General features: G+C 37.5%; 1 protein-coding gene across 3 annotated transcripts in view; it reads left to right on the plus strand.

Annotated features, from left to right (window-relative positions):
* The window catches only part of ALS2 (ALS2, alsin Rho guanine nucleotide exchange factor), a 38,806-nt gene that overhangs the window by 13,270 nt on the left and 2,976 nt on the right, over positions 1-22,560 (plus strand). For 2 of the 3 annotated variants that reach the window (XM_026088249.1, XM_026088257.1), the window contains 22 exons: positions 1,237-1,302; positions 3,892-4,054; positions 4,809-4,940; positions 5,181-5,309; positions 5,695-5,765; positions 6,168-6,234; positions 6,517-6,719; positions 6,872-6,937; positions 8,784-8,882; positions 9,405-9,569; positions 11,601-11,712; positions 12,115-12,192; positions 12,307-12,440; positions 14,612-14,779; positions 15,751-15,868; positions 16,489-16,646; positions 17,378-17,500; positions 18,263-18,439; positions 18,814-18,859; positions 20,961-21,022; positions 21,755-21,904; positions 22,202-22,298. In XM_026088249.1, coding sequence (XP_025944034.1) covers positions 1,237-1,302; positions 3,892-4,054; positions 4,809-4,940; positions 5,181-5,309; positions 5,695-5,765; positions 6,168-6,234; positions 6,517-6,719; positions 6,872-6,937; positions 8,784-8,882; positions 9,405-9,569; positions 11,601-11,712; positions 12,115-12,192; positions 12,307-12,440; positions 14,612-14,779; positions 15,751-15,868; positions 16,489-16,646; positions 17,378-17,500; positions 18,263-18,439; positions 18,814-18,859; positions 20,961-21,022; positions 21,755-21,904; positions 22,202-22,298 — 2,584 coding nt within the window. The remainder of the gene's footprint in view (positions 1-1,236; positions 1,303-3,891; positions 4,055-4,808; positions 4,941-5,180; positions 5,310-5,694; positions 5,766-6,167; positions 6,235-6,516; positions 6,720-6,871; positions 6,938-8,783; positions 8,883-9,404; positions 9,570-11,600; positions 11,713-12,114; positions 12,193-12,306; positions 12,441-14,611; positions 14,780-15,750; positions 15,869-16,488; positions 16,647-17,377; positions 17,501-18,262; positions 18,440-18,813; positions 18,860-20,960; positions 21,023-21,754; positions 21,905-22,201; positions 22,299-22,560) is intronic. The other variant, XM_026088265.1, reaches the window with a different exon arrangement.

Genomic DNA, 22,560 nt, shown 5'->3' on the forward strand with positions numbered 1-22,560 from the left:
AATAACTGTCATTACACCTTTCACCCGGAAGCTCAAGCTGCTCTAATGCCCAGAATTAAGTCTGAATTGTTACGGTTACTATATTTATGCGCTTAGTTGGTTTGGGAGGTAAAATCTATGTGATTAAGCTATCTGATGTCTTTGTCCTCAATAACACTTGTAGCTACTGGATAATTAGCAGAGGTCTCAACATATTTAATTCCTACAGGCTTTTGTGAAAATACTGGCTTGATAGAGGGGGAGAACCTAAAAATGTCCTCTGAATGTAATCTCAATTACTAGACTTCTGAAAATCCATATGGGAACAAAATTTCAGAGTCACAAACTTCACTTGCTATGCAGTAGTCTTTTGAATATGCAGTAAGTTGTAAACTTTTTTTTAACCCAACAAGTTTATCAAATGAGGTATTTGTAATTGTAGGCAGGTATTCTCTCCCCTTCTTGCTATCTCTCTGATTTCAGTTCTTTTTTTGTAACTTGGATTTCCAGAGCTGATTCTCATTATTGCTCAGAATAGAAGGGTTTTCTTAATTTCATTTTTCTTGTCCCTGTCAAAGATTGAAATATCTGTTTTCTGTTGTCTTTGTTATTGCCTATCTTCTGCTGTCCTTCTTTGTTTACTTAATGCTTTACACATTTCTGTGTATGGCATCAAAACCTATGTGTGCTCCTCAGTGTAGTATCTGAGCATCTTCCCAGGGTCCATCAAGCAACACAAGTACTATCTGTTAATTGTGTTGAACTGAGACCTCTCTCCTTGGAGAAACGTGTTGTGAATTACTTTTTTATGGTTTTCTTTTTTGGGTAGGGAAGAAGTAAGAGGTAGAGTGGTGACTAGCAGGAAAAAGAAATTCCCATCCTGAAGATAAATAGAAGCTAGCAGCACTAGTCTGTAGAAACAGATGAGCTGTTCTGTATGTGCCCATATTTGGGGAAAACCCCAAAATTCAAAGGGGGGAAACTCCAAAGTTTCTGTTGCAAAGTAATCTCTCTGCATTGTACTAGTGGCAGCAGAAAGGTGGAAGAGTAATGCGTGTCCTACCTTCCATATGGAAAGTGAATACTAAGTGTTCCACTAACATTGAGTAGCTCAGTGTTTAATATTTTCTCAAGTAGTTAGACTTCTATAGTAAAATGTACAGATCTCATTGGTAAACTGTTGAAATGTCAACTGTTGTAATTTCCCAGAGATGTTTTTAGTTTGAAACTGAAGCTGTCTTTTCTTTCTTGTTTTAGGTATTGCACTTCAGTAACAAACTTCCTGGTGATGGGAGGGTTTATGCTCCTTGCAAAGCCAGCAATGTAAGAAAACCTTTACCATTATTTGCTAGTTGATCAAAAACTCCAAATAATTGTACTTTGAAGAATTGTATGTGTATATGTGTGCATGTATGTAGTAACAAGCATGTGGTAACTCAGTCTCAGTGTATTTGAGTGCACTAATTTCTTTTCCATCAGAGGGAGAAAGTCGCTCTCAAATGTGATAACAATTTAAGTTTAAATGCTGCTGAATGAGTTCAGTTGCTTTATCTTGAAGGTGGAGAAAGGAGGAAAAAAGCATAAAGGGTAATTTCCGTGAAATCTAAATAAGTACATCAGATAATGATTCTTGAAAGCTTAGTCTTGAGGTTAAATTTACATTATCTATTCAGTGTTTGCTGATACTTTATCCTTTCAAATATTGCTGTAAAAAACACAGACAGCAAACTCCCTTTAAGAATTAAGAGTAGATGATACTAATTCTGTTTAGTTTGAATTCTCTAAATTTACAGAAGTGCTCTAAAATGACACAAAAATACAGCACAACATTTTTGCACAAGTATCCTCTATGCGTCTCAAAGATGCTTTACTCTGTTTCATGTATGAATGCTCAGAGCATTAAATAAATGCTCTGTCTTGAGGCCAGAGGCAATATCTTTGAAGTTGATAGGTCTCAGAGTAAAGCCTTTTCTCAGTTAAACAATATTTTTGTCTAGAAAATAAAGTAATGGTACTGTGCATCTTTCACCCTAGTGCTGTGAAAAAGTTGTTGCGATGAAGAGTTTGTTAATTGATGTCTGTGGAATTGCATTCTCTCCTAAATTCAGTAATATCTGAGTTATTCTCTTAAAGCTGTTTATAGAGTGCTTTGAACATAGCATGAGCAATGTTATTGGAAGTTCTTTGAAATGCCAAGGTACCTAATGCAAGAAATCCTTGGTACCTGAGGACCAGTGCCAATGGCTAAATCTTACTGCAGAGTGATACCAACAGTCTTGTTTTTAGGGTGAATTACAGCAAGTCTGAGTTCAAGTTACAGCATTGCAACTAAGTATAAGTTTGTTTATAATTAGTGCTAAAAAGTTTTGGATGCAGAAACTACTCATACTGAATTCTTCACATCAGGTGTCACTGTTGTGTGTGATGGCTTCTCCTACTGCAACCAGGGTCTCATTAGGCAAATAACACTTTTTCAAGTTCTGAAACTTCAGAGCGGAGGTGTTTTAGAAGTTTTGTTCTGTTACTTGCAATGGGAAGATGAGAATATCTTTGCAGATAATGATTCTATGTTTAGAATATGCATCCCCCCCCCCCCCCCGAGGGATACTGTCTCAGGCAGTGGTTAGTGATGTCAGCTTGTCTCTTATGGATATTCTGCAATGTGAATTTGTTACAAGTAGTCCCAACTTTTTTAAAGTGCTAGTTTCAGTAAGTCTTCACTGTTGGCAGGTTTTTGGGGTATTTCATCTGAAAGAGTAGACAAGACCTATAATTGTTATGAATCTATTATTATATGATACTTTCTGTAGAGAGACCCCCATGTGAGGATCTCAAAGCACTTTAAAAATGCAAACCATCCAGATTGTTAAATTTGCAAGTAAGAAATATGGTCTTCTCTCTAAAAAGGACTTTGTTCCTGATGCTTGTTGAACAAGAGTTCTTAAATCTCATTAGCAGGCCTAGACAAGGTACATGAGTTTGATGTGTGAAATGGCATCTTACTAATCATGTAGAACTCCTAGGGACCCTGCTGAGCAATTTTCCAAGGTGTTTTTTTTGTCCCTGGGGCTTGCTTTCTCAGCCTCACTTGGTTCTTGTAGCTTGCAGTTCTGATGCTTCTCAGCTGGATGTGTATTAATGCAAATGTGTGTCATATATGCCAGCACATGTGTGCACACAGACATGATGAAGGAGAGGGGAAAAAATAGGTTTGTTTTCCTTTTAGTGAAGAATTCCTGGTTTTGTGTGCTAATACACTGTCTTCAGAATCATTTCCCTCTTCTTCTCTGAACTAGATTAGTTCTCCCTCTTGGAAATCAGACTGAGGATTGAACAGATTTCCTGCCTTTCTTTGAGGTAGGATGTAATTTTTCTAGTTAGGGGAAAAACTGCTTAGTTTCCTTGAACAACAGGGGTGGGAAAGAGATGATTTGGATATACTTAGGGAAGCGCACTGAAGCGAAGTTAAGATTCTTTTAGGCCATCTCATATGAGTCTGTCAACAGTGTTAGAAACTCACTCTGACTTACTCTAACAGAAATGGGGGAATCATTCCATCTGTCTTAGCTCTTTGACTAAGTGTTAAAGGGGAAAAAGGCAATTAGTTACTCTCCAAGTGGGGAAAACTAGTCAACTTTCTTCAACCAATTTAATGACTGAGCTTTGAGTAGAAGTTAACAAACAAGTCCTGTGTTGCAGTTGGCAGAGAGCTGCATGATTGTATTATAGTACTTCCTTAAAAATTGGGAATAGATTAATGAGCAGCATGCATTTGCCTTAATTTTTACTCATTTATAATCCAAAAAGGGCATTCTTTTCTAGTATCCCTGCTTGTGCATGTAAAACATCGCTTATGTCGAACTGTCTTTTTCTTCTTTCCTCCTTCTGTTCCCCAATGATCCCATCATTTAGAGACTTCTTAAGTAAAAACCAGGAGCTGTTACAGAAACTGTCTGAGGTGAATGAGGAAAACACCCAGCTAGTGGAAGTTCTAAATGCTCTGTTTTTCATGCCATTTGGACGACTTCATAATTATGCTAGAACTTTGCTAAAGCTTGCTACATGTTTTGAAGTGGTAAGCTGTCTTTTGTTATTTATAACTGAATAAATATACATGTGAAACTTACAGCTCAGAACTGTGTGCAGCAAGTGCCAGGTAATTAGAAGTAGCTTAGTCTGCAGCAAAGCTACCTCAAACTTATGTTTGCTTGAGGGAAAGATCGTACACATTTACTTGCATGTTCTTACACACGCTTGCACATATCATGTGACAGGCAGAAATTTGTTAGCCTGTCATAACTTGTTTTTGTCTGAGCTCTTAATCGCAAATATATTTTGCTTGCCTGTTCATCAACTCCATCTGGCATCATTAGCATAGTGATCCTTGGCTTTAGTATTGTACTAAAAATAGTGAATAAATATTGGGTAGACTTTTGTCAGTTAAGCATATATAATTTCTTTCTTTTGAAAGAAAAGATGACTAACTAGGAACAATAGCTACTTGATCATTCATCCCAATATAGTCATTTAAAGTATTAGTGTTTCTTCAGCTACAGCTTGTTAAGCTGCCAGTGATGAAGAATTATTAACATAAAATGTTTACATGATTGCCTTTAATGTTCAGGGTACCTTTCTCGTAACACCCAACCCACCAGTAGGATATGTGACCAAGAAAATAACTTGGCTTCCTGTGTTAATCTAACCAGATGAGCTGTTGTACATTCAGTGCTGATTTAAGAAAATGGACTGTTGCATTGAAGCTTGGTTAGTGTTGTTGGTACATGTCCTCAGAAACTCTCTCAGGACTGTCTTTACTTTATGCCTTATAGGCATCTCCAGAATACCAAAAGTTGCAGGATTCTAGTTCTTGTTATGAGAGCCTTGCTGTCCACCTTAGCAGAAAAAGGAAAGAAGCAGAATACACACTGGGCTTCTGGAAGACCTTTCCTGGGAAAATGACGGTATGATGATATTTATCAGTCCATTAGCAGCTGGAATTGCTTGCTGTTAGCATTATACCATGTGTGTCTACTGATGCTACTGTCCCAGTTGCACTCTTCATTCTTAATGTTCTTGCTGTAGTACTCCAACTTTAGAAAGGTTTGACCCTTACTATGAAAGACAGCACTGACCTTCAGTCAAAATCGGTTTAAAAAAAAAAAAAAAAAAATCTGTGATTTTATTTTTAACCCTACCTGTAGGATTCCTTGCGGAAGCCAGAGCGTCGTTTAATCTGTGAAAGCAGCAATCGGGGGCTGTCCCTACAGCATGCTGGGAGATTCTCCGTAAACTGGTTCATTCTCTTTAATGATGCTCTGGTGCATGCTCAGGTAAGGCTACTTGTCTCCTGGAGCAAAAGCTTTTTCTGCTTCAAACAACATCACGTGTTTTTCATATAGCAAAGGGAAGGGTTTTGTACCATTCACTGCAGTGTTGTTTGAACACGTAAGTGATAATGTTTTCATGGTTCCACATAACATTGAAATGATCTATTAACAGGTATTTGTTTGCTATTGCCCTGTGGCTGGCATGGTTTCTGTTAGCTACTTCTGTGAGCAAGGTGCATAGGAGGAACCTGTAATACTCTATTTTCCTTAGTCTTTGAAGAGAAGAAAAAATTGTTTAGAGAAAAGTGCAGTGAGGGGTGTGGGAGAGCATGGATCTGTATTTGGTGAAGTTTCCTTTCTCCCTCCCTCCCTCTCTCCTTGCTTACAGTTCTCGACACACCATATTTTTCCCTTGTCCACACTGTGGGTAGAGGCTGTTTCAGAAGAAGCAGGCAATGTGTAAGTATTCTTATTTGTGGTGCTGAAATAATCAGATGTCTTGGGAGGGGAGGATGAGGGTTGTGTGACCAACTGAGCCAAGTTTTGTAAACTTGGAGCAGAATAGGATGCAATCACATCTACCCCCCTTTTTTTTTTTTGTGTCGGAAGGCTTTTGTTTTATTTATAGGCCTTAAAAAACAAACAAACAAAAAAACAAAGTCATATAAACACTGGAAAAAAAGTGGAGGCAAGAGGGAAGTGGGTAGTAATTTTTGGTTCTTTTTACTGCTGACTTTATACTAAAATGAACGCTACCTGGGGTGTGGGAGGGAAGCTACAGTATTCATGCTCTAAGGAACCTTGCCTTTTCTGGGATGAAATTTCGCTAGATTAAAATATGTGATTATTTTCTCTGTGTAGGAATGGTTTGAAGATTACAACTCCAGAAGAACAGTTTGTTCTTCTTTCTTCAACACCACAGGAAAAGGTAGGCGTATCTACAAATTTTGCATGGCTTCAGTGATATGAATGAAAGTTTTCTCTCCTACCCTGAAACCAAACAGGGAGAAACACTGCCTAATATTAACCAAGAATGAAGTCTTTTTGCAGATTGGTATGCTGTTTGGTCCTGTGCTTGACAGTAGCAATGTTACAATTTATAATACTGTACTGAGGAACACAAAGGAGATCATAGCAGTTGTCTTTAAAGGTGAGATTGAATACAAAGGCAGATGTTAACAAAATTCTGTGATTAAACGCTCTGTTTCAGACCAAGTGGTTGAGGGCAATAAGCCAAGCAGTGGATCAGGCCCTTAGAGGGACTTCAGACTTAATTCTACATGGAGCTGGTGGGAACATTCCACGACAGGAACCTCCCATTTCTCGTAGTGCCAAATACACCTTCTATAAAGACCCTCGACTTAAGGATGCCATGTATAATGGGAGATGGCTTTCGGGGAAACCCCATGGCAGGTAAAAATATTAGAACTTCATGGTTCAAAAACAAAATTAAGTGGTTGCTGCATCAATAAGAAGTAGATCTACTCACAGAAAGCATATGTGAAGTGCTAAGTGAACTGATTAACTGGTGTATATATATATATATGGCTTTACGTATTTTCCAGAGGAATCCTTAAGTGGGCAGATGGCAGAATGTACTCTGGGACTTTCCGAACTGGACTGGAGGATGGGTAAGATCTGCTACTTGCAGAGACAAAGGGCAAGAAATATAATTTACTATAGGAGAAAACAAGTTCTTTTAATTAAAGGTTTTGCAATAAGTCTCATTGAATCAGCATTATGCACATTAACAAAATATAGATATCTATCCATCTATATATATAGATACAGATAGAAACATTTGTACTTTATCCAGAGGTATATTCACCTTCACAACAGACTCTATTGCTTGCTAAAAATTTGCCCTTTCATAAAAACTAAAATTAACTTGGCTAATCAGCTGCRCAGTAGAAGGAGGGAATGGTAAAACCTTCAAGGAGAGAAAAATGGGGAGGAAGGGTGTAAATTCCTAACAGAGAAACCTGAAAAAAAGTCTAGAGTCAATTTTTCTCTATAGGTTAACTATTAACTTTCTCTGTGTCCACTATTATTTCAAAAGGTCCGGTATCTGTATTTTATTCACCTTGCTGGAAAATGCAATGCCTTTCCTATAATGTAGTGATGCATCTTCCCTAACATTCTCCTTTCTGAAAATATTAGAAGGAGATGCATGTGAAAAAAAACCACACACACACACACCTTGAGAATGAAGGCTGAGGGTTGGGATGATGGAAAGAAAACAAATAAGGGTATGTGATCCTGTTGACTAAGATAAACTAATATAGAGGACTTTGAAAATAGGATGACTTGGAGTCCCAGACACTCACAAGTTGCTATCTTGTGAAATGAAAAGATTGTTTTAAAGCAAATTAATTTTTTTTATACAGCTTGAATTAATCCGTGCATTTCACTGCTAAAAGTCTGCTTAGGGCATTATTGAGGCTAAGAGCTTAACATTTTTCCAAAGGCATTTTTGTATGAATCTTGTGAACAAATGTGTCTGTACTGGGAAGGATATAAAAATATGAGGAGTCCTATTGGCTTCCAGCAATAATCTTTAAGTATTCAGTTGGAGGGGAAATTGAAACGCGGTCAGGCTACAGACAGCTTTTTAAAATGTGGCTTAGCTATTGGCATATGTCTAACCATAAACCAGATCAGAGCTTTGATCATTTGTGACTAATAATAAATGTAAGTAACAGTGATGTTATAAGGGCTGTTGGAGACAAAACCTTTACAAAAACTTCCCTAGCATAAACAAACTGATTGGTATTCAGCAGTAATTACTAGGATTATCAAATGCATATACTTGTATTTTGGCATGGGTGCTATAGTCTCAGTGCTTCACAACAGTAGTGTGTTAGTGGGGTAGGCATGCTCTCAGGAGCACCTGTGTAGCAGTGGATTAGTCTCTTCAGAAGACTAAAACAAACAAGTTGTGTTTGTCATTCTTTCTTGGCATACTGATAATCTGAGCAATTTTATGCCACTGTTTGAACATAATTGGAAGCTAGAATCTTTTTTATTTTAACTTTCTCTGTAGCAATATATGTTCTTGTCTTTCCCCAGAATATAGGTGTATTTGAGTTATCAAGACTTGAAGAAAGCAACAATTTTTTAAACTCAGCAAGACAACCAAGATAGAAGCAGATTTAGGATGTGAGAAGACTTTTAGCCTTTTGAAAGCTGAGAAAAACGCTGCAGTTCAGGAGAGGGAGGAGAGTTTATAACAGGACAAAACCAAAGAGGAGAAAAGCAATACATGCTCAACTGATGTAGTGATACTGAAATTCCTGCTTTCCCTTTTTTGAAAAATAAAAAATAATAGAATCTGTAACTGTTGTAGGTGAAGAGAAGCACTAAAAATAATATAGACTATTCTGATCGCAGAATGGGTTTGTGGTATGTATCTGTTTCTGTTTTGATGGAATGGATTAGTATTATAGCTGCTTGCGTTCCGTTCTCATGCATTGACAGGTATGGTGAATACAGAGTGCCAAACAAAGCATTGAACAAGGATGACCATTACGTGGGTTACTGGAAGGAGGGCAAGATGTGTGGGCATGGAGTCTACAGGTAATGCACAGAATTTGTGATTCCCGGATTGCAGAAGGCAAGAGGAATATGGAATCTAAGGGGGATGTGAACCTAACCTGAAATTTCAGCACTGAATTTTCATTAATCGTTTGGCACGCTGTTGACTTAGCAAGCTCCTGTATGTAGCTTTCTTGTTGCATTTCTAGACCTGTGATTATAGTTAGCTTGGCTTATTTTCTGCATTCCTTTTGGATGATTGCTCACAACGATGCTTGCACTGTGGTCTGTTACAAATCTCCATTCTAATGTTGCTACCACCTTTCAATAAGCAAGGATATTCTTTTCTTTTGAGAGATGAGTATAACATCTTAATGGCCTTGCTTGTTGGGGAGAAGGTGGTTTTAAATCAGCAAAGCATCAAAAGACTTTGCTTGTTTATATCCCAAATATGCTTTTAATCTGTTTTCTGCCCAGGTGTGGTTTAATGTAATTCCTAATCTGGAATTAAAAAAAAAAAAAAAAAAATTGTAGGAATTTTACTTACTCTCTCTTTCATTAAAGCTATGCTACTGGTGAGGTGTATGAAGGGTGTTTTCAGGATAACATGCGGCATGGGCATGGTCTACTGCGCAGTGGGAAGCTGACCTCTTCCTCTCCCAGTATGTTCATTGGACAGTGGACAATGGATAAGAAGAATGGTTATGGAGTTTTTGATGATATCACAAGGTAATGCTTTAGTTGCTCAAGTCCTCAAACACTGGTATGACATACAATTGCAAAAATAGGAGGAAAGGACTTGATTGATAGTAGTGCAGTAGCATATGTGTCTTACATTTTTCTTCATTTAGTATTGTACTGGTCTTTCTGGATTGAAGGAGGTGATGATCTAAATCTGTCTAGAGGTTGCTTTTTAGTACTGCACCTGGAGTAAATGTGTTTTTGTTTTGCTTTGCTTCAGGGGCATGGGGATTCTTTGTTTTGTTTTTAACACCTTGCTTTCCTGTCATACTCCTGCCTGAAAACTGGCTCTGAATATGGTATCTCACTGGGGGATACTGTGTATGTCTTACAAATGCCATGAGAGGAGTATTTTCTCATCTCGGGCATATAAGACTGAGTTGTTCAGTGATCTAATACACAAGAACTAGGTAAACTTCAGCTCAAGTTCAGACATCCCATTGACTTACTCTGGCGGTGGGGGGAAGCTGCTTCCTCTCAGGGCAGATTAGTGAAATGGTGATTTAAGAACCAGAACTGCACAAAATAGTAGATGCTACCTGAGCATAGCTAAAAAAAATACAGTCTGTCTTTTCAGTCACCAATTCAATGCTGATTTCTCCTTAAAAGAGAGCTTTCAGTGGGTGCTGAAGAAACTGTTTTAAGTTTAACTGAACTGAAAGCCCATTTATAAAGGAGAATAGCAAGAAGCCTTGAGAGAAAAAATATTTTCCAAACCAGACCTATTGTATCATCTCTGGGTATCTTCTGACCGCAATTTTGCATTTAGTTTTGATATGTGGTGGTGGTTGTTTTTGCACTGTAGTGCAAAGATGCTACCACATACATCTGTGTTGTGTAGGGGGAGTTTTAGGTGCCAACGAGTTGCCACTACATTTAGCAATTCTGGAGGGGATTGGACTGCCAGAAAAGCTTCCATCTCTTTAGTTTATCTTAGGCTAAAAACAAGTGTGGCATTTGCTTTCTATTCCTGACTTAAATATGAGTGAGTAGCTGTTATAGTATTTTTTCCTACCCTCAGAGGAGTAGGGTATATGCATATGTTCATTGCCTAAGGATTCATTTTCTTCACGTCTTTTTCTTTGGCCCAGCCAAAGAAGGAATTGCTGCAACTCCGTTATAACTTTCTGTCACTATTGCAAACTAGTCATTTAAGCAAGCAGGACTGTCATATTTTCATCTTGGAAACTGAATATGCTGCATCTGGTCTCTTTAAGAAGCCCTCACTGAATAGAGACCTGTGTAGCTGGCATGCAGAATCAGGTTATGGGTCTGAACGGCTCGAAGATACCCCTTAAATTAGACTTGTTGCTGGGCTCACTCTCTTTACAATGAAAAATGCTTAACTTTTCTCACATACTGACAGCAAAATGCTCCATAATAGGTAGAGTTCTATTCAATAAGTCACTAATTTCCTTTTCAAAACAAACAAAAAAAGGCCATGGTAGGTTGGTTTTGTTTATTACTTAAATGGTGAAGCATCATGTCCTTTTTCAGGACAACTGGAAAGATGTGTTGTTTCAAAAGATTTGAGACTTGTGCTTAGTTTCAAACACTCTAACCTGATCTCTGTGGACTTACACTTGCAACAAAAGAATTTTAAGTAGTAGTCTGAAAGAGCTAGATGTTTCCGTAAGAGAAACCTTTCATTGGCTAATCTGTTTCTATGGTATGAACTTTGTTCAGCAGTTACCCAGAAACCTTCTACAAGATGGCTTATTTCCTTATAATTTTTGTGCTCTAATAGTACATTCAAAAGGTCAGGTGTGATGACATTGGGAACTACTTAGGCCTTCCTTATATAGGGAATCATGAAAGGATTATATTTTCATTCTGTTGCAAAGAGTTGTCTTTTATTCCATTATGTCAATGAAATTAGATTGACAGACTCAAAGAAGTGCTGTATAACTTTTTCCTAATGACTTGTGTTATGGTCAAGTACCACAGTAAAGCCCAAGCAAGAAGGGATACGAATGTAATAGACTAATTATACTGTATTATTCCTTCTTCATTCTTCAGAGGAGAAAAGTATATGGGAATGTGGCAAGATGATCTCTGCCAAGGAAATGGTGTTGTAGTTACTCAGTTTGGACTGTATTATGAAGGGGCCTTCAGCACCAACAAAATGATGGTGAGTTGAATGCTGGGCTTCATCCTGTAGTGACTTGTCCTCTTAAGTGTGGCGGCTTTCTGGGCTAGATGAGTGGCAACACAAACAGTATATGCTAGACTTCCATTCTTCTAACCTTCTATTGTCCTATTTCTTTAAATTGCCTTTATAATCCCTGCTCTATTTTACCAGAACTACTACAGAAGTTGCTTTAAAAATATATATATATTTTTTATTTATATATATATATATATTTATTTATATATGTATTTTTTATTTTTATATATATATATTTTTTATTTTTTTATATATATATATTTGCTGAGAACTAGTAACAGGTATTTCAGTGTATCTTTAGATCTGCAGTCTGGTGGTCTTTCACTGTAATTACTACTTTGTGTTGTTCATCCTTTTTCTCTGTAGGGAACTGGAATTCTGCTTTCAGAGGATGATACAGTCTATGAAGGGGAATTTGCAGATAACTGGACTCTGAGTGGAAAGGTTGGCATTACAATTTTCATTTGGAACCTTACTGTCTAAACAAGTTCTGTCTCCCTCCCCCCTTTCTCCCTTCCCCCCCCCCCTCAAATTTTTATTTTATTATCTTCTCTCAAGGGAACACTGACTTTGCCAAATGGAGATTATATTGAAGGTCTCTTCAGTGGAGAATGGGGATCTGGAATAAAAATCACTGGAACCTACTTCAAACCTAGCTTATATGAGAGTGAAAAGGACAAACCTAAAGCCTTGTGAGTGGCGAATAAGAAATAATTTCTGATATGGCTCAGTAATATCTCTGAACATACCTATCAATCTTTTTCAACGAACAGTTAAAATATTTTTGCCACAGAACCAATGAGATTCTGAAAACACTGAGTTCCTTTTTCATGCCTCTTCCCTCCCCCTTAAGAAACAAGATTTAAAAAAAAAAAAAAACCACACCTTCTATATAGCTGTTCTAGCATTAATTACTCCTTGAATGGACAAATAGCATAGCATGGAATTACAGGATAGTTGAGATGTTGGTACTGTCCTGTAGCAGTCTCGGATTTTTATTTAAATGAACTGGCTTTTGGAACTTGTTTATAGCTGCTAATGACTTTTGAGGTTGGGAGAAAGATTGAGTTGCATTTGAGTGATGAAGGCCATCACCCATCACAAACCTCTCTGTCTTCCATTAATTACTCTTGGTAACTTCTATTCATTTAATAATAGTCATGTAATAACACCAGCAGGAATACATTTGAACAGAATTAGCTATTTAGTACACCTGTTTCAAACAGCACAGAAGAATCTCTTGAATTATAAGAAAGAGTTTGTTAACACTTTGGAAGAGAGAGTTTTGAAAAGCATCCATAAAATTATTTGTACTGGACAGAGGATGTATTGGGTCAGTTTGCTTAGTTATCTTTGAAAAACTGTATTTGTTTCATTTAAGTCATAATTAAATTTTCTTTTACCCAAAGATATCTTAAGTTTAACCTTAAAATAGCTGTAGATGAAATTCTAGTATTTGGTGGTATTATATACTGGTCTTCAGAAGTAGTAATAGTTGTGCAGGATTCAATATCATTAAAGCTTACTCTCAAATTTCAGAGAAACTAAAATGGGAGACACACTTAGGTTTTTACCTAGCTTATTTCTCAGTATGCTTCCTGAAGTATTCACTGGTGATTTCTTTTGACAGCACTGACATCTACAACAGGATGCAAAGTTAAGCAGGCCTCCCTGCTGAACTGAACACTTGCAACCTTAGCAGCTGTCTGTTTTATACCCCAGTAGGGAGTCTATGAATAAATGTATGTATGTATTTGTGAAGATTGCTTGTGAGATAAGGATTTCATTCACCTTTTCCAGGCTCCCTTGAAGTTGAAAACCTTCTGGTATAATTTGTGAAAAGGGTTAGTGCCTACTTTTTCTGCTGTATGAAACTAGAATCATGGGGAATATCAGTGTTACTAGTTCTCATCTCAAATAGGGTTTAAAAAAAATTAATGAAAGGTCTGACAGTTTCTATGACACTTGATTTAAGTCTAAATTTGGATAGAACTGTTAACTGTTGGCGGCATCTATTTGCTTTATGAAAGCACTTTAAAGCCCTAGATTTCATGATATGCCCAGTACATATGGAGAGCAATAGTTCTTAGTTTGTCTTTGGCTATAGAGGATCTTTACCCTGAGCATTGTGTCTCAGCGAAAAGATGCCCAAGCTGGTTTTACTCTTTACCAACACTCTAGAAGATGTGATGCAACAACACCTGTAGATATCACTTTAAGTCCAGAAGCTATATATCCATTCTTGCTGTTTATCTGCATAGCTATGCTATTTGCACATTCCAAGATAGTGGAGTATTTTGGACATTTTTATACTATGTCCTTATGTGAGTGTGTCCTAAGCTATCTGAATGAATACCCATGATGACCGGAGGCCCAGTCAACTGCAGTATGTCCTGTTTCCTTGGAAATCAAAGCAGTGCTTTTCCCGTTTAGAACAAACTATTTCCTGGAAGGCTGCTAGAGAGTCGGATTGACTTGTGTCTAGTGTAATAAGGTTCACAATTGTTCCCACATGTAGGTAATGGAAGCATCTTAATCTTGTAACATTATAATCTGGTACATAGATAAATGCACACTTTGAGGCTGTTCCTTGGCAAGGAAAAAGAAAAATTTAAAGATAAATATAAGCCTTGTAAGTTCTTAAAAGGTGTTGAAAGTCAAGTCATTCATTAGATAGCAGTGTTTAGGTTCATTTTTAGTGATAAACTTAGTCCAATACCTCACAATAAAGAGCATTAGGTATAGTAGCATTTGGTAAGATAGTATGATATGTTAGACTGACATTAGACATGGGTAGCTTTCACAGCTGAATCTGTTGTTCCAAGACTGTTTGATTTGAAGGAGTAACTGGTGACTTTATTAGGCGGAAACTTGGGATCCTGGCAGTTCTCCCTGATGAGAAGTGGAAGGCTGTATTTGAAGAATGCTGGAACCAGCTGGGTTGTGAAAGCCCAGGCCAGGGGGACAGATGGAAGGCTTGGGACAACATTGCGGTGGCCCTGACCACTAACCGACGGCAACACAAAGACAGGTGGGTTCCTAGAGAACATAATCACCAAGATGAAGATTAGGATTAGTTGTTACAATCACTGTTAAACATTAAGTAGTGGGTATGAGTGAGGTGCTAGCTCATTATTGCTAGAAGATTTTTTTTTTCTTGTTTAAGTATGCCACTGTGTCCAGCTTTCCGGTAAGGAAATGTTCGATCCCTATAATACAATTCAGTGCAGAAAACCATGAAAATACAGTGAAATGAAGACTATTGGATGGCACAGGGAGCTGGAGAATTTGGAAAGAAACTTGGAAGGGAGAAATTGTATTTCTGAAAGCTTAAATGATGGAAGAAAAGGTTCATTAGAAAATAAACTTTCCCATGAGATTTAAAAGCCTTTAACAAGAAAAAGGGATACAGAAAGCCTGCTTAGGATGTTGCAGAAAAGGTTCATTCAGCAGACCTGAATATGCAGATTAAGAGAAAGCTGGTTTTGAATAAGAGTAGGCAGGATCAGGGGACTAATGCAGAAAGTCAGCTTTTAACAACAAGAAAGCCACAGTAAAAATGATAATGTGACTTTAACTGATCCTGCTGAGTGACAGGAAATGGATGGTGACAAGATCCTGATGGTTCCTACATGTCTTTTAGGGTGGGCATAATGTTTTGCATGTTCATGACTTTGTAAAGGTTGGGGTTTTGAGCTGAAATGAGTCTGGGTGAGTATTTCCACAGTATTGTTTCAGCTTCTGTTCTGCTGAAGTAATGATGAAGACATTTTCTGCAACAGATCTGGGAGGAATGAAGAAGTTCAGACTGAAGAATCATATCAGAACTGGAAAGTTTAGTAGAAGAGGTGGATTGAATTGTTTCCTGTGTGTTCCCCCCCCCCCCATCTTTCCTTTAAGGCTCATAATTTTCTTGAGGTAGCTTCTATGCTTATCTTCACATTTGTTCCTACTGTGTCTGATGAATAACATACAATGTCCTTGTGCTTTGTATAACTGCAGCCCAGAATTATTGAGTCGTTCACATACTCAGACACTGGAAAGTTTGGAGTTTATTCCACAGCACATTGGTGCCTTCACCCTGGAAAAATATGAAAATATCAAAAAATATTTGATAAAGGTATTGTGACTATCTAATGCTCACATAGCTTGTTGATAAGACATGATTTTGAACTCACTTGAGTTGTTATACTTGTGTAATATCTTTTTTGAATCCCTTCCATATTTCATATTTATAGTCCAAGCTGAGTTCGTTCATTTTTGCTCATAACTTCCCGATTACTTGAATTTATCAATCCATAAGTAAGACTGAACTCTTTCATATAGAGCCTGACCCACTAAAATCATTATTTACCTAATGGATATTTCCTTAATACAGATTTTTGCTTAGTTGCTGTTTTGTTACTTCTGCATTGGATCCCAGCAGAGCATTTTAAAGTACTTGCTGATTATTGCATGTTATTTTTTAACAGAACTGGACAGATGAATTGTCCAAGTAGTAGCACAAGTTCTTGTATTGCTTGCATACTCTTCAGTTAATACCATATAAATTTCACAATCCAAATCAGCAATTTGATAAAATTAACTGAATTGCATGATGTATTTGTAATAACTGGTTTTCATGTCTGTTGTTGAACCACTGACCTGTCTCTCCTGAAATCTTTTTTTTTTTTTTTTCTTCCCCCTTCTTTAATTTGCCTGGCATTGACCTATCTGGCCATTGAATATCTTTCACCTCAGGCTTGTGATACCCCTCTCCATCCTTTGGGGAAGCTGGTGGAGACACTAGTAGCTGTCTACAGAATGACCTATGTTGGAGTAGGAGCTAATCGACGGTTACTGCAGGAGGCTGTAAGAGAGATAAAGTCCTACCTCAAACGCATCTTCCAATTGGTTAGGTAATAATACTCTAAATTTTCACATCAAACTGTGGTTGGATCATTAAAGATACTTGACTCACTGAAACTGCTTAGTGTTTATGTAGTCAAAATGTGCCAGCATCTTTACTCTGTTTTGGGGTTGATTATATTTCTTTACCTTTTTAAGCACTCTTGAGCATTCTATGTCAAAATAAAAAAAAATATTAAAATCTTCACCAGAGTGAATCACATCCTACATAATACTATAAAATATGACTATAGGGAGCTCATCTTGAATGTGGGTTTCCAACCTAGCGTCTCTGGATTTACATGTTGTGTAAAGGCAATTTTCAAAGGATATAGAAGGATATAGTGCAGACAGGGAACCAGAGTGTACTCTGTTAGAGTTCTTTCTGCCTCATCCATGTTGATAGGAAGTGTTTGCTTAGATTCTTGAGAGCAATTACAGCTTTCATTGGCATACTTCTGCTTTCAGACTGGCAGGATCCTAGTTAGCAGCCATCAGAAGCCTCCTCTGGAGGGAGATGATGTCAGGGTAGAAAATGTATCTTTGACAATGGAAGGTATTGCCTTTATGAGTTCTATCCCAAGTAGATTGTACTCTACATCTATTGTCTATGCTGTCTTATTCCACGATGTATTATTTATGCTGACTTTTATCTCCAGTCCAATCCTGTCTTCTGAATTGCAGTGATCTGTGGAAACTTTTTGAAATGAAATCGTGTTTTATCGTGTGTGTTGCCATTTAGGTTCTTGTTTCCTGACCTTCCAGAAGAGGGCAGCACAATTCCATTTCTGGTGACAGAGACAAAGGGAAGGCGATCATTCTGCAGTGGGAAATCTGATTCCAGATCAGAATCTCCTGAACCAGGGTAAATAGAGGAGAAAACTGAACTAATGAAGACTTCATTTTATTTCTGTTCAGGGTTCTTTCTCAGAATTCCTCTTTGTTAGGGTAAAAGTTATTATCAGATTTTTTTTTCCTCTTTTGTTTTGATGACAGATTCTGATAAGCAAACTTCCATGTGATGATTGCAGTGAGCATTTCATCCCTTTGCCTGTACTGTTCTGTGCAATGTTTCTGTACTTAAACCCAGGCTTGCTTTTCAATGGTTTGCAGATGGTTTTAGTAGGCACCCTGAGTTCAGCTTTCCCTATTAACGTGACAGCTTTGTGCCAAGCATCTACTGACTTTATGAAGCCTAGCATGTGTATGTGGTGCTAGGTTAGGTAACTTCTGGGGTTTTAGCCTGTCTTCTAGTTTACGCTCTGGAGGAAAAGCTCGGATATCAATAGAGTGGCTCAGAGTGAAGGCTAACTGTCCAACCTTGATTAGCTTGAAGATGCAGGTTAGACTTGAACTTTAATATAATATGCAACTTTTACATTATACTGGTCAGAAAACCAGTGCTCCATTTTAAAAACTCTTATCTGGAACGTATCAATAAAAGTTGTTATTCCTAAATATGTCTTAACACAGATAATACTTGATTGATTTTGTACTTATTTTATTATTTTTTTCACTGACAGAATGTACTAATAATAAATTAAAGATGTGTTCCAATCATTGATCTTAATTCTACTTGTGTAAATGGTTAAGGCTTTTAACTTTTATTTATTTATTTTTTTAACAGCTATGTTGTAACCAGTTTTGGCTTACTGCTCCCTGTGTTACTGCCACGACTCTACCCTCCTCTGTTTATGTTGTATGCCTTAAACAATGAGCGTGAGGAAGATGTTTACTGGGAATGTGTTTTACGTCTAAACAAACAAACTGATACAGCTCTTCTAAGTTTTCTTGGGGTGCAGGCGTGAGTATGCTTCAACAATAAAACAGAAGTTAAAGATTATGGCACATAATTATAAAAAGCATGTCTAAAAAAATGAATCCCTAGGATGCTTTGATAATTAAAATGCATCTAAACTGTATGCTAATTAATGTGGTTTAGAGAATGAATCAAAAAAAAAAGAACAGAAGAAAAAAATCAGTATCACTACAGATCCTAAGGGAGACATTTCAAATTACGCTATCTTTTAGCTATTTGTGCTAGATGCAGTTGATCCTGTGGTAAGAATTGTTCTATCTTAGCAGAACATGATGATCAGTTAATTTTGTAAGGTGAATAATGCTTTAAGAATAGTACGATCTCTGTTCTCTCAATATAAGATGTTGGGTTTCTTGCAGGAAATTTTGGCCAGGAACTGTATCCATCCTTGGAGAGATTAGAAAGGTATGTTCATTGGGCCTTGACTTAGTGTACTTTACTGAGTGCTTCTTTTCAGAAGCTTGAAAGCCTGAAGTAGTAATATAGGAATTTTTTTGAACAGGGTTTTGCTGAAGAGATGCTATGCTGCTTTGCTTCCTTAAAATTTTTCTGCTACTTAAAAACTAGTTATCTCTTACAATAGCTGTCATTCCAGCTTTTGTCATTGACTCATTCTGTATGCTGTTAGTCTAGTAATAAATTAAAAAGAAGTCTGTAACCATTTTGCTTGGTCTACAATTATGAGAAAGTGTGAAAATAAACATCTACCAAGGTAATTCTCAAGAAGTTTGATCAGGAGAGTTGCACCATGGTACACTTTCTGATTAAGAGAAATGTACTATTTTTATTCTTTATCATCATCATGCTAAAAGTGGCTGAACAATGGTCTTGAACAGTAGTAGTACTATAGTACCCAGTCTCTGCTCCAGTGATAATGGTTTAGTAATCATAACTTTTAACGATTTTTACTGGGTACTTTAAATTGTCTACTATTAATAATGTTAGATACTATTCTTATTTGAAATTTTCATTTTTTTATGGTCCTTTAGATCCTCTTACCTTCAGATTACCTCTTACTTATTACTGTGGCTTGGGCAAAGTCTGTAATGATTGGAAGCATGGCTTTTATCAGTGCTTGCTGTTTTTAATGTGTATTCATTGTAAACAAATCTTTGTACCTCAGACACTTGCAAAATAATTAATTTGCTTGGTATTCTGACCTGCAATCTGAGAGAGCAGCTGAGCTGTTTTGCCCCAGAATTTAGTCTTTTGAGAGCAGGGTTAAAGGCTTCTGGTGAATGCAGTGTGAATATATGCTCACACAGAACTGCTCTGGCTTAATAGAGGACTTTGTTCTCTTTGAGCAGTTCAGCATTTCTTCAGTTCTTCTGGCATGTGTGGTAGAGGTGTTTTCGTTTTGTTTTTTGGGGATTGGTTTGTTTTTTGTGCGTGTTCCACAGCCCTGGAAAAGCTCTTCCAGATAGTTGCTCAACAGTCTCTGTGCTGGGTCTGTGTCCTCTGAAGCTTCTCTCACCCTGAAGATGCTTATTCTGACCAGTTTGGTCTGCTGCCGGACACAGGCAGTCCGATATTCCTTAAAAGAGACAAAATGTTACAGGTTTGTAACAATAACCCAAGCCAAGAGTGATCTCCCTGAGGCTACAGGTTCTCAGCGGGATGTATCCCTGCTTTCCCAGATCATAAGCATTAGGACACTTCAGCATGTCTTCATTTAAGAAGACATGGTGCAAACTTCCAGTCAGACTTTAAATGTTCCAAATTGCAGCAGTAACATCTTTTTTGAGTTACTTCAGATTTTTTGTGTTTTTAGGTACTGGGTAAAATCCTTCTAGCTGTTTGAGTTTTTCACCATTTGGACTTTTTTTGGTTATAGAGTAGAGCCCTTCCACTGAGGTAATATGTGGCATGTGACTTCTCTGAATTATGCCGTATGGGATGTTTTACACAGCCATTTACCTTCTTTGCTGGGTCATCCTTCAATTGAACAGGATTTTTGTAGCTGAGACAGCATATTTGTCTGCTTCTCTCCCCTGTCAAATTTTCTCATTTCTGTGAATTTCTCTTGGTCTTTTTGCATCCATCCATCCATTCTCTCCCTCCCCCATCCAGAAAGACTTAGGCTCAGTTGCATGGTAAGAGCTAACATTTGTATTGGTTCTTTTCTGTTTGCTCCAAACCTGAGTCCATGTTGAGTACTGACTGGTCTGGCTTCTCTAGGCTCCAGTGGTTCTCCATCTTCCTTGACTTGGAAGGTGTCTGAAAACAAACAACTGACTCAGCATACTGATGTATTCAGTACAGCATTTTCTGAATTTTAAACAAAACTCTTACAAATTATATATAGGCAGATATTTTGGATGGTTTTAGCTCCTAGATGCACTAGAAACCGGGGGTATGTGTGTGGGGGGTCGCTTATGCCAGTGCTACAGTAGCTGCAGGTTTTTTTCCTGTCCTGAATAGTCTTTGGGATTCGGGTTTTCTTGTTTTGCAGTGTTTTTTGGAAAGTTGCTAAACCTGATTGATAGAACTTCTCTTGATCCCATAGGTATCACCAAATACAAAAGATGCTTGCTTTGCCTCTGCAGTTGAATGTTTACAGCAAATCAGGTAATTCTCTGAAGTGTGTCTTTTAGTATTTTCCTGCTACAGTGGTATTTGTCTAATTTAGTTGACTGTGATTCTTTACTTGTTTGGGGTTTTTTTGTTGTGGGTTTTTTTCCCCTCATTCATTTTGATAAGAGAGATCAGCTAGAAGTTTAGGAGTTCCTACTGGAAATGATGGCAAATTCTCCCAATGAGCAAACAAGTATAGCCTCATAAATGGGACAGTTTGAGGCACGTACAGAGGACGCCATTTAGAATCAAAAGTGAGAGGATATCTAATCAAATTGGCATGTGAATTTTTTTTAAAGAGTTAAGGCAAAAAGACCTATTTATGGGAGGCTTTTCTGTGTCTGTTAGCTGACATAAGGAATTCTGCTGTAAGAACTTAAGTGGAAATTAAAAGGATTTTAGAAGGGCCTCCCCCCCACCCCACCACCAAATCAATGTGTAAAAATGGTGTAAGGCTGTGAAGGCTGTTTTGTTTGCAGCAGTGCAGATAAAAATAAGATCCTTGATCCAGCAATTATAGCTTGGGGTGCTACACAGCTTTGGCAGCAATGACTACTGTGAGATGAATGATCTGTGGGCTTATCTTCTTGCGGGGGAGGGGAGGGGGAGGTAGAAAGTAAAACACTAACTAGCAGATTGTCATCTTAATGTAGAAGCAAATACATAACTTCTCAGTATTACCCTTTTTTTTACTTTTACTTTTTTTATTATTTGCTCTCCAAATAGTACCACCTTTACCCCAGCTGACAAATTGAAGGTGATCCAGCAAACTTTTGAAGAGATCTCTCAGAATGTACTTGAGACTCTTCAGGAAGATTTTCTGTGGTCTATGGATGACTTATTTCCTGTTTTTCTCTATGTGGTGCTACGAGCCAGGTAGGCATTAAGAGTAGCATCATACATAAGTTGGGCATAGGCAGTACGGGTACTTATGCCTGTATTAAGCTTTCCTAATTCTCATTATAAGACTCATTTTTAGCTTTTTGTAACTCTGTAAATTTTCCATTTTGGCTGTTTGCTTTGGGCTGAATGAATTTTAAAGAGTTAAAACTAAAATGATTCTAACCTCAGAATGAGATTAGGAGAAAGCATGGTTTGTGCAGAGCATTTAAAAAAAAATTTTTAGTGGTGTCTTTTTTTCACCCTATTCTTTTCCTCTTTCACATGTGACAGGATAAGGAATTTGGGGTCTGAAGTACACTTAATTGAAGACCTGATGGATCCTTATCTTCAGCATGGGGAACAAGGCATCATGTTCACTACCTTGAAGGTATGAGAATTATTCAGGGTTTATAAAAACTCTTTCAGAATTCATCAACTTAAGGCAATAATGATCAGCTTAGGACAATTGTACAAACATTAAGTTATAACTTCCTTGACATTTTTCATCAAGGTTTTTCGTTATTATGGGCAAGAAAACTTAACTTAGAGCTTAGGAGAGCCTAACATTTACCGCAACCACTAATAAAATGATGCAATATGTAAATGTACTTAAAGGTAATGCTGGTGGCTGTTGACTATTTTGCTGTGCT

The sequence above is a fragment of the Apteryx rowi genome, unplaced genomic scaffold, assembly GCF_003343035.1.
Source record: "Apteryx rowi isolate R43461 unplaced genomic scaffold, aptRow1 scaffold_12, whole genome shotgun sequence".
NCBI classification, from domain to species: Eukaryota; Metazoa; Chordata; class Aves; order Apterygiformes; family Apterygidae; genus Apteryx; species Apteryx rowi.